Source organism: Terrapene carolina, unplaced genomic scaffold (assembly GCF_002925995.2).
Source record: "Terrapene carolina triunguis isolate 2854851 unplaced genomic scaffold, T_m_triunguis-2.0 Scaffold111, whole genome shotgun sequence".
NCBI lineage: Eukaryota > Metazoa > Chordata > Testudines > Emydidae > Terrapene > Terrapene triunguis.
Genome location: NW_020664462.1, coordinates 17,330,122 through 17,343,006, shown reverse-complemented (window position 1 = coordinate 17,343,006; position 12,885 = coordinate 17,330,122). Strand labels below are relative to the sequence as shown.

The window sequence follows — 12,885 nt, the reverse complement described above, 5'->3', positions numbered from 1 at the left end:
GCTTTGAATAGCATTAAAATAATGGTGACAACCTCCCTCTCTCTTGTGTGCTACTCTGGAACTGCGAAACAGTGTGTGTGTTTGATATGCAGTTAATGAACTTCCATTGTGCCAGGCAAGCATTGCAGAATGTCTCACGAAAATATCCTAATTAGTGAGTGGATTTGAGTAGACAGAAATATCAGAAGCACACCAGTGAGTGTAGCATACTCCCAGGAATTCCCATGAGGATGTTTCAGAATATCCTGTCTAGGTTCCTGTCTAGCCAAATGCAGTGGGGAATGGGGTTTGCTTTAAGGGACCATAAATTAAAGTATGTGGCTTAATTATGACAGAGTTTCTTGATTTCTGAGTGGTTTGAAGCTGTTCCTATTTTTTTTTAATTTTTCCCCTGTTCTTTCTTTAAAATGCATTTTAATGCATTTGCTTGCACAATTGTTTTTAACTAGTAGGTCAGCCTGAACAGAGAGACCCCCTCACATCTGGCTATAGCCATTCAAACATCTCATAATTCTTGGTGCTCTACACTGAAAATGGTTTGTGTTGCTCTGATCAGTTTGAACTAAGTTAAGTGTTGATTTTGATTTGAAAGACAGCTGTCTTTGTTAGAGGCAAGGTTTTGAGTGCATTTTCTCCTAATTCATTTTTATTTTCACTTAAGGTTTACAGGCAAGTGTCAGGAAAAATTAAGATTTGTCTAGAATAGGAAGTTATTCCTTTAAAAATTAAAAATAAAAAGCATAAGCTGTTTTAAAATTCACACACATCTGAAAAACCAAGAACCTTAACTGTTCTGTACTCAGCTATTTACAGAGAATGTAAACAATGAAAGGAAAATGATATCTTTGAGGCGACAAATAGAAGCAACTGGAAACGCCCTGGGTAGGATGGTGGTGGAAACTATGTATTACCTAAGGCCTCATTTTAGGAATCTGATCAAAGGGACCTTTAGCCTGTACAGAGTCCCACTGATGTTAGTGGGACTTTTACACAGGTGTAGGGCCTGCCCCCATGAATCAGATTGCAGGACCGTGGTTTAAAATTTGAAGATACTATTGGTTGTCCTCAGAAAATTATTGTCATTGTCGTCTGCTCTTTGACCATCTCATAATAAACAGCTCTCCAATTAGGGTGACCAGACAGCAAGTGTGAAAAATCGGGACAGGCAGGGGGGTGTAATAGGCACCTATATAAGACAAAGCCCCAAATATCGGGACTGTCCCTCTAAAATTGGGACATCTGGTCAACCTATCTCCAATACCAAAAATCTTGATTCTGTTGTATCCTGATTCCTGTATAGTACCACTCTTTCACTTATTTTTTTTTCCATATGTGCCAACTTTCCTTTAAGAGGGATAATTTTTGCTTAGCAACATAAATGCCATTTTCCTCACCCTGTCTCAGGCACGTTAGACACAACAGGTATAGGTATCTTGTGTTTCTAAGCCACTACTATTTCTCTGTCTCTCCAAAAATCTCTTAGTCTAATATGTTTCAATGACATTTAAGGTACACCTGAATCTTTTTCTTTTCTACAAATATCCTTATATATTTGCTTTTCAGTATCGGTGGGTTGATTTCCACTCCCCAGCCCCACCCCTGGGGGGACACACGTGTTTTGCAAAAAAACAAGCTGTGTGTCAGACACCATTTCTTTACTGACAAACATAGTTTGATTTGCAAGAGAGAATAGTATCCTGCTTTGCTTGTTCTATAGGAAACATGATGAGATGGTAATTTTAGCAAAGCTTGCATTTGTCATTTGGCAGAAGACAGTTTTAAAGCCTATGATATCTTTCTGCAAAACCTGCGGAAAGGGCATGATAACCTCTCTCCCTTGGAATATGTTTTGAAGTGAGCATGTGGCATAGTATGGATTGTCTTCATAAAATATTTTTGAGGAACGGAAACTCTATTTGAATGCTTTTTGGGAAATCTTTCCAGGCAGTTATTTGTAGGCAAGTGTCACACAGTGGAATTAACTATGTTAGTAGGTGCTTGGAAAAGCAAACAATAAAAAATGGTCTGCCTTGACTGCAAACAAAGGGCTTTAAGGAACGATGATCTTGAAGTATATGATTCAAAATGAGGCATTCTGGATTCTATGACTCTGCCCCAAACTTCCTTCATGATCTTTAGCATGTCATTTAACCTCTTCAAACCTCAGTTTCTCCCTCAGCTTCCCCAAGTATTTTAGTGCTTATTATGATTGAAGAGGAGATACAGTAGAATAAAGATGTGGACATGTGGATTTAAAGTAGCAGGTCATAATTTTGTTAACTTTACTATTAAAGGGAGGGACTGATCTCTCCCACCCTCAAAATTACAAGGTATTAATTGGATCTAGTGCAAACTTAAAGGAATAATTGTTGGCCACCTTTCACCAAACTCCTACTACCAAATTCATGAGTCAGCCTAATGCCAAACCCTTATCTCTCTTCCCATGAGGAGGAATGAGAGTGTAGACAGGAATAACTAAGTCTGCAAAACTTAAGACCTTCCCATACCTCACAAGCTAATGGAGAACAGGGTCCACCAATCAGGGTACAGTGATTGGGCTTACCCTGGAGCTGGCCTCTCAAAGCCTTCTGTGTGCACTGGATGCCAGCCACAATTTGCAACACTATTTATTCACATTTATTGTCACAATCTCCTTTAGAATGGTATCAGGGGGGTAGCCGTGTTTGTCTGGATCTGTAAAAAGCGACAAAGAGTCCTGTGGCACCTTATAGACTACAGACGTATTGGAGCATAAGCTTTCGTGGATGCATCCGACGAAGGGTGAAGCGGTGGATGTGGTATACCTAGACTTTAGTAAGGCATTTGATACGGTCTCACATGATATTCTTATCAATAAACTAGGCAAATACAACTTAGATGGGGCTACTATAAGGTGGGTGCATAACTGGCTGGATAACCGTACTCAGAGAGTAGTTATTAATGGTTCCCAATCCTGCTGGAAAGGTATAACAAGTGGGGTTCCGCAGGGGTCTGTTTTGGGACCGGCTCCGTTCAATATCTTCATCAACAACTTAGATATTGGCATAGAAAGTACGCTCATTAAGTTTGCAGATGATACCTAACTGGGAGGGATTGCAACTGCTTTGGAGGATAGGGTCATAATTCAAAATGATCTGGACAAATTGGAGAAATGGTCTGAGGTAAACAGAATGAAGTTTAACAAAGACAAATGCAAAGTGCTCCACTTAGGAAGGAACAATCAGTTTCACACATACAGAATGGGAAGAGACTGTCTAGGAAGGAGTATGGCAGAAAGGGATCTAGGGGTTATAGTGGACCACAAGCTAAATATGAGTCAACAGTGTGATGCTATTGCAAAAAAAGCAAACATGATTCTGGGATGCATTAACAGGTGTGTTGTGAGCAAGACACGAGAAGTCATTCTTCCGCTCTACTCTGCGCTGGTTAGGCCTCAGCTGGAGTATTGTGTCCAGTTCTGGGCACTGCATTTCAAGAAAGATGTGGAGAAATTGGAGAGAGTCCACAGAAGAGCAACAAGAATGATTAAAGGTCTTGAGAACATGACCTATGAAGCAAGGCTGAAAGAATTGGGTTTGTTTAGTTTGGAAAAGAGAAGACTGAGAGGGGACATGATAGCAGTTTTCAGGTATTTAAAAGGGTGTCATAAGGAGGAGGGAGAAAACTTGTTCACCTTAGCCTCTAAGGATAGAACAAGAAGCAATGGGCTTAAACTGCAGCAAGGAAGGTTTAGATTGGACATTAGGAAAAAGTTCCTAACTGTCAGGGGGTTAAACACTGGAATAAACTGCCTAGGGAGGTTGTGGAATCTCCATCTCTGGAGATATTTAAGAGTAGGTTAGATAAATGTCTATCCGGAATGGTCTAGACAGTATTTGGTCCTGCCATGAGGGCAGGGGACTGGACTCGATGACCTCTCTAGGTCCCTTCCAGTCCTTGAATCTATGAAGTGGGTATTCACCTATGAAAGCTTATGCTCCAATACATCTGTTAGTCTATAAGGTGCCAAAGGACTCTTTGTCGCTTTTTAGAATGGTACTGTCCCTTATCCAGATCCCTTTTGGAGTCAGGAAGAAATCTTCCCTCAGGGCATGACTAGCAATATATCCAGTGGTGGCTGCGTTCCCTCCCCCACCCCCTTTCTCACAGCATCTTGGAGGCTTATGGATGCTGCAGGGAATGAAAGAACACTGGGCATCTCGCCAGTCTAGTGCAGAGAGAGAAAAAATTCCAATCTGTAAAAGATCATCTGGCCAGACCCTCAGCAAGCTTGAAAACCCAGCTTTGACAGCTACCCCTCGTAGAGGGCATGGCCTGTGAGGAAGCTTTCAGCAGCAAGAAGTCTGCTGAGTGCCTGGGAGTGCACAAAGGGAGGGGGGAGGGCTTGCTGGAGCCAGTCTGCTTCCTCACCTCCTCTCAACTGGTCAGTGGGTGGGCATGGGAGGCAGAGTGTGGAAGGCACCAGGCAAGAGTCCAGGTGTCAGAGGGGATGCCCTCTCTCCCACTCCCCCGGACTCAGCTCTCCCCAGACAATCCAATCAGCCACCTTTCCCCTCTATACCTCACCAAGGCAGGAAGAGGCATTTTATGATGTAGTATCACAAAAATGTTGTTTGGCCAACAATTTTATACTCTTCTTAACAGCTATGTCTGTAAATGCTGCAAGTTCGTTACACCTTGTGAGTGCTCCAACACTTTATAGGGTAAGGCATGGCCCCTGCCTGGAAGAGCACACATTCTTACATGGGATCGTCCTATGTTAAATAATTGTTTGAATAATGGACATAAGCTTCTCTTCCATTCCTTGATCTAGAGTGACCAGATGTCCTGATTTTTGGGTCTTTTTCTTATATAGGCTCCTATTACCCCCCACCATCTGTCCCGATTTTTCACATTTGCTGTCTGGTCACCCTACCTTGATCTGAGCTTAAAAGGGACCTATGCACTTTTCTAGGTATTGAAGAGGAAATAGCTTGTGGTTGATGTTCCATGGCTGGGGCTGGAGGGGTGTCTAAAAGCATTTCACCTGAGCAAAGCTAAAGCACTGTTTTTAATGTTAGACATTCATATTTTGTGTGTCACAATTGAGTTTAAACAACATTATAAATCAGTGATTTAACTGTAAGACCTTTTGTGTATCATCACCTCTATTCAAACATGGTTCAGAATTCCTGTCGTTTTTACTTGTATGTATACTCTCAACACTTCTTCCCTGCCCCTACAGATAAGCCAAACTGAAGCGTCTTATCTGCATTCTCCATTTCTCCCCTATTCAATCCCCTGGGACTTTGAGAGTTTGGAAAATTGGAGCAGGATCTGAACCACCCCTGGTTTCTGGCTTAGTAAGCACCACCTTACATTTGGTCCAGTTTTACTTTCGACCCCAAATACAGTATATAAATTCTTTTAGCTCAGGCCTGTATTTGGATAGTACATTGCTAACCTGTATATAAAACGGTGCCTGATGGTATGTTCTTTTCATTTCAGTCCTACATGGAAGACCATCTGAAGAATAAAAATCGTCTGGAGAAAGAGTGGGAGGCCCTTTGTGCTTATCAAGCTGAACCCAATGCTATGACCATTGCCCAGAAGGAGGAGAATGTCCAGAAGAATCGGTCTCAAAGTGTCGTAACGTGTATGTACCCTTGAAATTGGAGTGAATATATATTCATTCCTTGATGTTCTCCTTACCACCTTTCGGTAAAGCATTATCAGAGCTATATGTGAAGGGCAAAGCATTATGCAAAACAGTGTTTGTTTCTATCTAAAAGAAAATCCCAGCTTTCAATATTTGCTTGATATGCAGCCTGTTTGTCCTGTCAGACATTTGACTTGTCTCCTTATGTTTTACTTGAAAAATGTATAGGTATATCACACGACATTTCAGAACAGTGACAGCAAGTGCTGTACCATGTAAATGAACACCCAGCATGCTTTTCAAACATTGTCATGCAGTTTCTGTGCAAGATCAGCAGTTATGGTTATTCAGTACAAATAAGCTTGGCTTGGCTTTAGATGAGCTGGTATCATGTTAATTCAAAGCAGTAATACCAGCAGTTTGTAATGAGAGCCAGAGTAATCTGTTCATCAGATACTCAGCTGTAGTGAGTGAGCCCCTATAGGCTTAATTGGAAAAGCTTAGGAACTGGCTGCTGTTCTCTGTTAGGCTTAGGACAAAAAACAAGGCTGAAAGTGGCCAATATTTGTATTCCTAGAATCTGTTGTTTTTTTTATGTAAAAGGCTGTCTTTGTGAGTATAAATACAAGCAGCATATCTACTGTATGTATTTTCTACTAGATTACACCACTGGCTGTAACTAACATTATTTGCTAAATGTTGAGCCCCAAAAACAGAGAGAAATTGACCACAATTTTTATTAAATAACCAGTGGAACAAAACCTAAACCAAGAACAGTCAGGACCCACAGCTGCAATGTCAGCTTTATTTCAAAGAGTGCCTGCAATCCAGCTGTGTGGTTTGGCAGATACCATTAACCATTTACATTTTTTAAGTGCTCTGAAAACATTAATTTTCCCTATGACAGCTGCAAGTGTACATTGTACAGTTGGGGAAATGGAGACAGGTAACACATTGAGTCAGAGCCAGGATTAGAGCTGAAGGGTTGCTAGCGCCACATTACTACTTAACTTAGCCCTTCAGTGCACGGCAGCTTGGGAAGCCCTTCAATTCTGCTTGGTTATGATCAAGGTTCCCTTCTCAACACTATCTTTCCTAAGAGTACATAAACCAGAAGAATACAGAGTGGAGAATAGTCAATTTTGCACTATCAATTCGCATTGGTGACTGTGGAGCTGACCCAAAGCCCATTGAAATAAAATGCAAGATTTCAGTGGGCTTTGGAATCAGAAACTTTTCAATAGACCTATCTCAGAAGTGCAGTAATAAGCACCAAGTTCTGGCAAAGTAACTTTATCCACCAGAGCTAAAGAATTGCAAGGCTTTTGCATCCTTTTAAGTGCTAATAGGAAAAAAATATCTGCTGACATAGCATGGAGCAGTTTATCACTCTTGTTAACAGATCCTGCTCAAAACGAATCTTCTTACAGTGGAATGACTGCAAGTCCATACTCACAAGTACACTTTAAGCTGCGATCTGTCCCATCTCATAAACTAAGATGGATCATCCCTGGTTAGCAGTTGAGTGGAAGGCTGCCAAGGAAAGCATAGATGCTCCAAGAAAAGGTATTGGTTGTTCTGCAGGTGACTCTTCCCTTTGAGTCCAAGCTGAACCAATCCTGTATGGTGGTAGGGGACACTGTGCTGTGGAGAGGTGACAATTTGGCTGAGATTTAAAATGGAAGTATTTTAGTCCAATAAAGATCCCATAGTACTTTTGCAAAAATAAGAGTGCTAAAACCCCATTTCCTGGGAAAATTTAAATGCTGGAAATTGCATTCTGCCTAGTAATGTACTTGATGTTCCCCTAGTAGTCTGAATTGGACAAAGTAAGCTTCACTTTCTTTCCTAATTATAACATTGTTGCTGTGCTGTGTTAAAAAGAGGTATTTCAGTGATGGGTGAAGAAATGTGAGCCAGAACTTCAACGGTTACATTTTGATCGGTTGATGGTTATATATTCCTATGGAAAACTATATACCCTTTTTAAAAATAAATGACTCATTTAGTAAGTAAACTTTTTGGTAAAATAATGGTTTCTATGAATTCTCTACCATGCATGTTTTCCTTGCGTACCTTGCACGAATGGTACTGTGAAATAAATTAACTAGATTTCAATACAAATGCGAGAAAAGTTAACCTTTGGCTAATATCAAGTGAACTAAGTGCAAAGTAGGATCATGTGTAGCTTTACATAATCTTCAGGCTGTTTAGTTTTTATTTTTCAACAGTTCACAAGTTCCACAGTTCAGTACAGTGTTTTACGTGTATATATAAGTGTAGCAAAAAAAATCACACATGAAGCATGGAGAAGGCTTGTCCAGTGGTTAGGACACCAGTATGGGACTTGGGAGATATTGGTTCAATTCCTGCTTTACCACAGATTTCCTGTGTGACCTTGGGCATGTCACTTAATCTCTCTCTGCCTCACTTCCCCATATGAAAAATAATGGGGAATTTCCCTAACTCACCATGATGTTGTGAGGATAAATACATTGAAGATTGTGCATTGCTGTTGTGGGCTATATCAGTACCTAAGTTAGATAAAGACATCTAATTTTATATAGCACCAGCTAAAAGTGTGTGTGCGTGTGATGTTTTCTCCTTTGCAGACCCCCAGGTTATTGAGCTTTCCTTTCCTCAACTTTCCCATCTCACATGTCTCGTTGTCACATGTCGTTTCTGATCTGGCCAGAATAATAGCAAATGCAAAGAACTAGTCTGATGTTTAGCATAGCTTTAGTAGATCCAGTAAACATCTGAACTAGTGGGAGTAATGACTAGCATTAGTCCTGTCCAGAGTTGTATCTTCTCTCTCACTTTCATAGTTCCTTTCTGTGTCCACCCTGTTTCCCTTTTCATCTTTCTAACTTTCTTGTGGGTCCTCTCCGGGTTTCTTTCTCTTCTTTCTTTCTCCTCCTTCCTGCCTTTTTCTGCTACTGCTTCTACTCTGCTTTGAACTTAATCAATACACAGTTCCTAGCAAAATTGTTAGTCCACAGAAGTTGCACCAGTCACTATTTACCGTTATTGTCACCACAAAGAACAGATGTCCATAATTGCTGAATATGTTTTTGGAGAGTGACTACCAGTTTCTGGAGGCTTTGGTGTGTCAACAAACACATATGAACATAATGGGCTCATTGCCAACACTCGATGCCACCTGAAAGCAAACATAGGCATAAACTCTTAAGAAAACATGTCCATAACTTACCCTGGGAGCTTTCTTGGGAGTAAATGGGACTTCTTCCATTTCATCACCAAACGCTTTTCAAACATATTACTCCTCTCACCCTTCAATAAACCTACCATGGCACCATAATAAGATGGCATCACTGATGTGGTGTATCATGACAAAGTATTAAATTAAAAAAATTAACTGATTCCCGGACTTATTGATCTGACACTTAGTTTGACTCTCCAATAGAAAGCTAACACCAGTTTACTAAACCTTAATGAGTCACTGTCTCTCTCGTTTATCTGTTACTTAAAAATGTGGTGCCACATTCTCTTTGTTGATTAGTTAGTTCAGGGTCCCTGCCTTCCAGTGGCTGAGACTTCTCCTAAGTGCCTATTTAGCTCCATGAAGCGTGAGGGTTTGTCTCCAGACCACATTTAGCACATTTAAGCCATGTGCTTCCTGTAGCCAGAAAATTGCAGAGCTATAATTCTTCTTCATACACCCTTTACAATAAGCAAGGTTGTGAAGTTTTCTCTGACCAATCACTGCCACCCTTATGATCTCAGATGTCACAAGGCCCTAAAGCTGCCCATGGTAAAAATATCTGTAATACATAAGCGTTCTTGTAAAGGAAAAAAAACGCACACACACTCTGAAGTAGTCAGAAATCCCTACTGTGCTGTGCTATATATAAGTTTGAGCAGAATGAGCTTTGTCATTCTTCATTCTGAGAATGGCACCTGAGTACGTCTACATTGCAATCTAAGGTATGACATACCTGTGCTAGTTTTACCTGCACTGGCTTGGCTAAAAATTGCAGTGTAGATATGGCAGCACGGACTTCAGCACTGAGAGTAGGTCCTCCGGGTCCCCAGTGTGCCGCACAATTTGCCCTAACACCTGTAATGCTATCTACACTGGTGTTTTTAATCATGCTAAGGCCGGTGTGTCTGCCTGAGCTGCAGTTACACCTCGGATTGCAATGTAGCTATACCCCAAGTACGCATCTCTCCTCCTAAGATATCTACTACAACTAACGTTTTGGATCATAAATCTTTTTTTAATTTTGTATAGTGGTTTCACAGGGAAGCCTGAGTTGAATAGCTTGACCACATTTTTTTCTCTGTCTTTTAGTGTTCCTCCTGTTTTATGTTGATGTGCCACTTATGGAATAATTTTATGAGAGGAGCCAAGAGTAGCTTAGTCCTACATTATTTTTGCATCTCTAATTGGATTTCGGCAGAAGTGCTCCCATTGCTGGGTTAATTTTGCTGATGAGATCAAATGGTTGTAAATAACATTTCATGAGATCATACAACTGAGAAATCCAATCTATCTGATGTAAAACACAAGGTGGTCATTCCATCTTGTTTACATACTCAATACCCACCTCACCCCTCAAAAATAAAAGTAGGCGGATCTAATGTCTTCTCGTCTTATTTCCTTGTCTGTTAATTGTGCTGTTGGATGTCCCATTAAATGTTACACAGTGTAGAGAATTAATAAAATTGGGACACAATTCTATTAGTGCTAATGAGCCAAATCATGGCCTCGTTAGTGTGATGATGCAGGGAGACCAAAAGCCCATCCCTGCAACCTTGCATAGGCTACCTTCATCATCAGTAGTACCGTGAGAGTGGAAGAAAGCTTCTCAGAGCTGCACAGATGGGTGAGAGGGGGTGGGGAACAGGCAGGGCCTTGATTTCATCCAGGGCTGACAAGAGGGGAGGAAAGTTGGAATGGTTGTACCGGGTCCCTGAGTTCAGGGGGGGCCACCAAAAAAACTTTTGTAACATGTGTGAATAAAGTGAAAAGGGAGGGAATGGGGCCCCAGGGAACATGATGTACCAGGGCCCCAATATTCTTTCGACAGGCCTGGCTCCATCCAACTACTGCACTGAGCAGGATAGCTCTGCCAGATCATGTATTGTACTGGGATGTACTGGACACCGTTTACTGTCTCCCAGCGGAAGTGGGAGAGGGACTCTGAATCACAAGTTCCCTCCCACGCTGCTCCAGCAGCAGCCCAACAATGTGCTGTCCCTTAATCGGGGCAATTTGTTATATCACAATCCAGCCATAAATTGCATTTTGCTGTTCCTGTTAGAAATAATCAGAAATGCAAGGTCTGCATGTATTAACTCCTGGCTTTATGTTTCAGAACAATATCATTTTATAAAGAAACCAGATGGAAAAGGCCCATTGGGTCATCCAGTCTATCTCCGTGCAAGTGCAGGCTTGTTCTCTACAGATTTTTTTTTTTTTTTTTAGGATTTTTTCCTAGTCTAGTCTGAAATTTCATGAGCAATGGGGCTTGTCCCTCTTCTTATGTGAGACTGTTCCACATCTGATAGATTGTTACCATGAGAAAATGTTTTTGGAAGTTAGCCTCTAAAATCTTCTTTCAAAGCGTTTCATTTCATGAATGAAGTTGGGACTGTAGCAAACCTAAGCCAACTTAGTAGTTAAAATAAAATAACTCTCCCCCAATATTTTACATTGTCTGCTTTTGAAATGTATATTAGTTTGCCTTTAATTATTTTTAACTTAACAAGTGTGGAAAATTTGGGTGGAAATGCTATATTTTATTTTGCCTTTACAGATGATCATTCCAGGATATGCTTGAAAGCTGAAAATAGCCATGACAATTCAGACTACATCAATGCCAGCCCAATTGTAAGTACAGTATCCAATGTGAAGTAATCCAAATAATCCAGTTTTTATCCTTAGGCTATCAGCATAAAATGTTAACTTGATGCAAGGCACCACTGTAATAACAGTGTCTTGGGTCTATATCTACCTCCAGTTCCCCAACATTAATGACTCAAGCCATCACTTGGGAGTGCAAATACATAAATTCCATACACTTGCACGTAATGCCTTTGAAGATTGTAGACAAAGAACAATAATGCCAATAGATAACGAGTCTTAAATCTACATATTATTTTCCTGTACCTGACAGTAGTGACTTGGCAACTGCACAACTCAGCACGGTACATTTAATTCAACAGACCTTTTCCATTATGTAAGGAAGTTTGCCTGCCTTTCTGTCACTCTCTAAGTTTTCACTCTTACTTTCCCTATCCTAAAAACTACCATGTATTAGAATGGTTTCCGTAGCCACAGAGAGCTGGGCTTTGCTTCTTGTAAAGCCAGTCAAATTTCAAAGGTGACCCTTCCTCTTTCCCTCCTTCATCTGTTGCCTTCCTGGTGCTGAGTGATTTACTTCTGCAGCTGTCCGTGTCTACCTCTGATCTTGCTGTTCTCAAAGCAGAGAATGTAATCTCTTACCACCACCTATATTATAATTCAAACGCCAATTTAGGTCAATGCAGTTCTTAGGTCATATCCCTCCAAACTTTCTAACAAGCCACCTTGTACTTCTCCCATCCCCACACAAATTGAATATGCATCTTTTATTTTGTCCATGAAAGATACCAGAGCAATCATTTTAGAGACCAAAGGCCTCTCTGTTTTTTAGGTACAGAACAGGTATGGCACAGCCAGCAGCATTGCCCTATCATGGTGTCTCAATCCTGACATGGTAGAACCATCTCTAGGCATGAGGAAGTAGTGTTCTCCCATTGTCCACTTCGTCCTTGCCTCTCTGAGGCTGCCAACTGGGGGGCTATTTATACTGGTGGTTTTTATTTGTGTCACTTTAGGACACTGAAAATCATTAGAAGGAAATAACTTTGACCAAGCATTTAGGCTGGAGAATTAGGTAACACTGTAGCATGCTATGTACCCTATTACTGGCTCCTGGACCAATTTCCAATGTCACTCTCTCAGTTAAATCATTTTGTGTGGACTATGCAACTGGCAAATTGCAACAGAAAGGTTTGAAATTGTAGGTTGTTTCCTTCCAATTTTTGTTGACAACACTTCCCTTTCTAAAAGAGCATCTTGTTGGGATTGTACTCTGAGCTACACATTGGTATTTTGAGCAGAATTTGAAAGGTTTGATTTTCTTGAGTATAAAACAGTTTAATGAAACGCTCTCCAGAGACTCAGTACAAGATACCAAATCTCCTGAAAGTCTTTAGGGTGCTGTGGAGTATCAGTG

At 40.8% G+C, this 12,885-nt stretch overlaps 1 protein-coding gene across 1 annotated transcript in view; it reads left to right on the top strand.

The window, feature by feature from the left end:
- Window positions 1-12,885, top strand: part of PTPRN2 (protein tyrosine phosphatase receptor type N2) — a 688,626-nt gene that overhangs the window by 621,345 nt on the left and 54,396 nt on the right. The window contains exons 14-15 of the mRNA XM_029911620.1: window positions 5,488-5,635; window positions 11,422-11,495. Of these exons, the coding sequence (XP_029767480.1) occupies window positions 5,488-5,635; window positions 11,422-11,495 (222 nt within the window). The remainder of the gene's footprint in view (window positions 1-5,487; window positions 5,636-11,421; window positions 11,496-12,885) is intronic.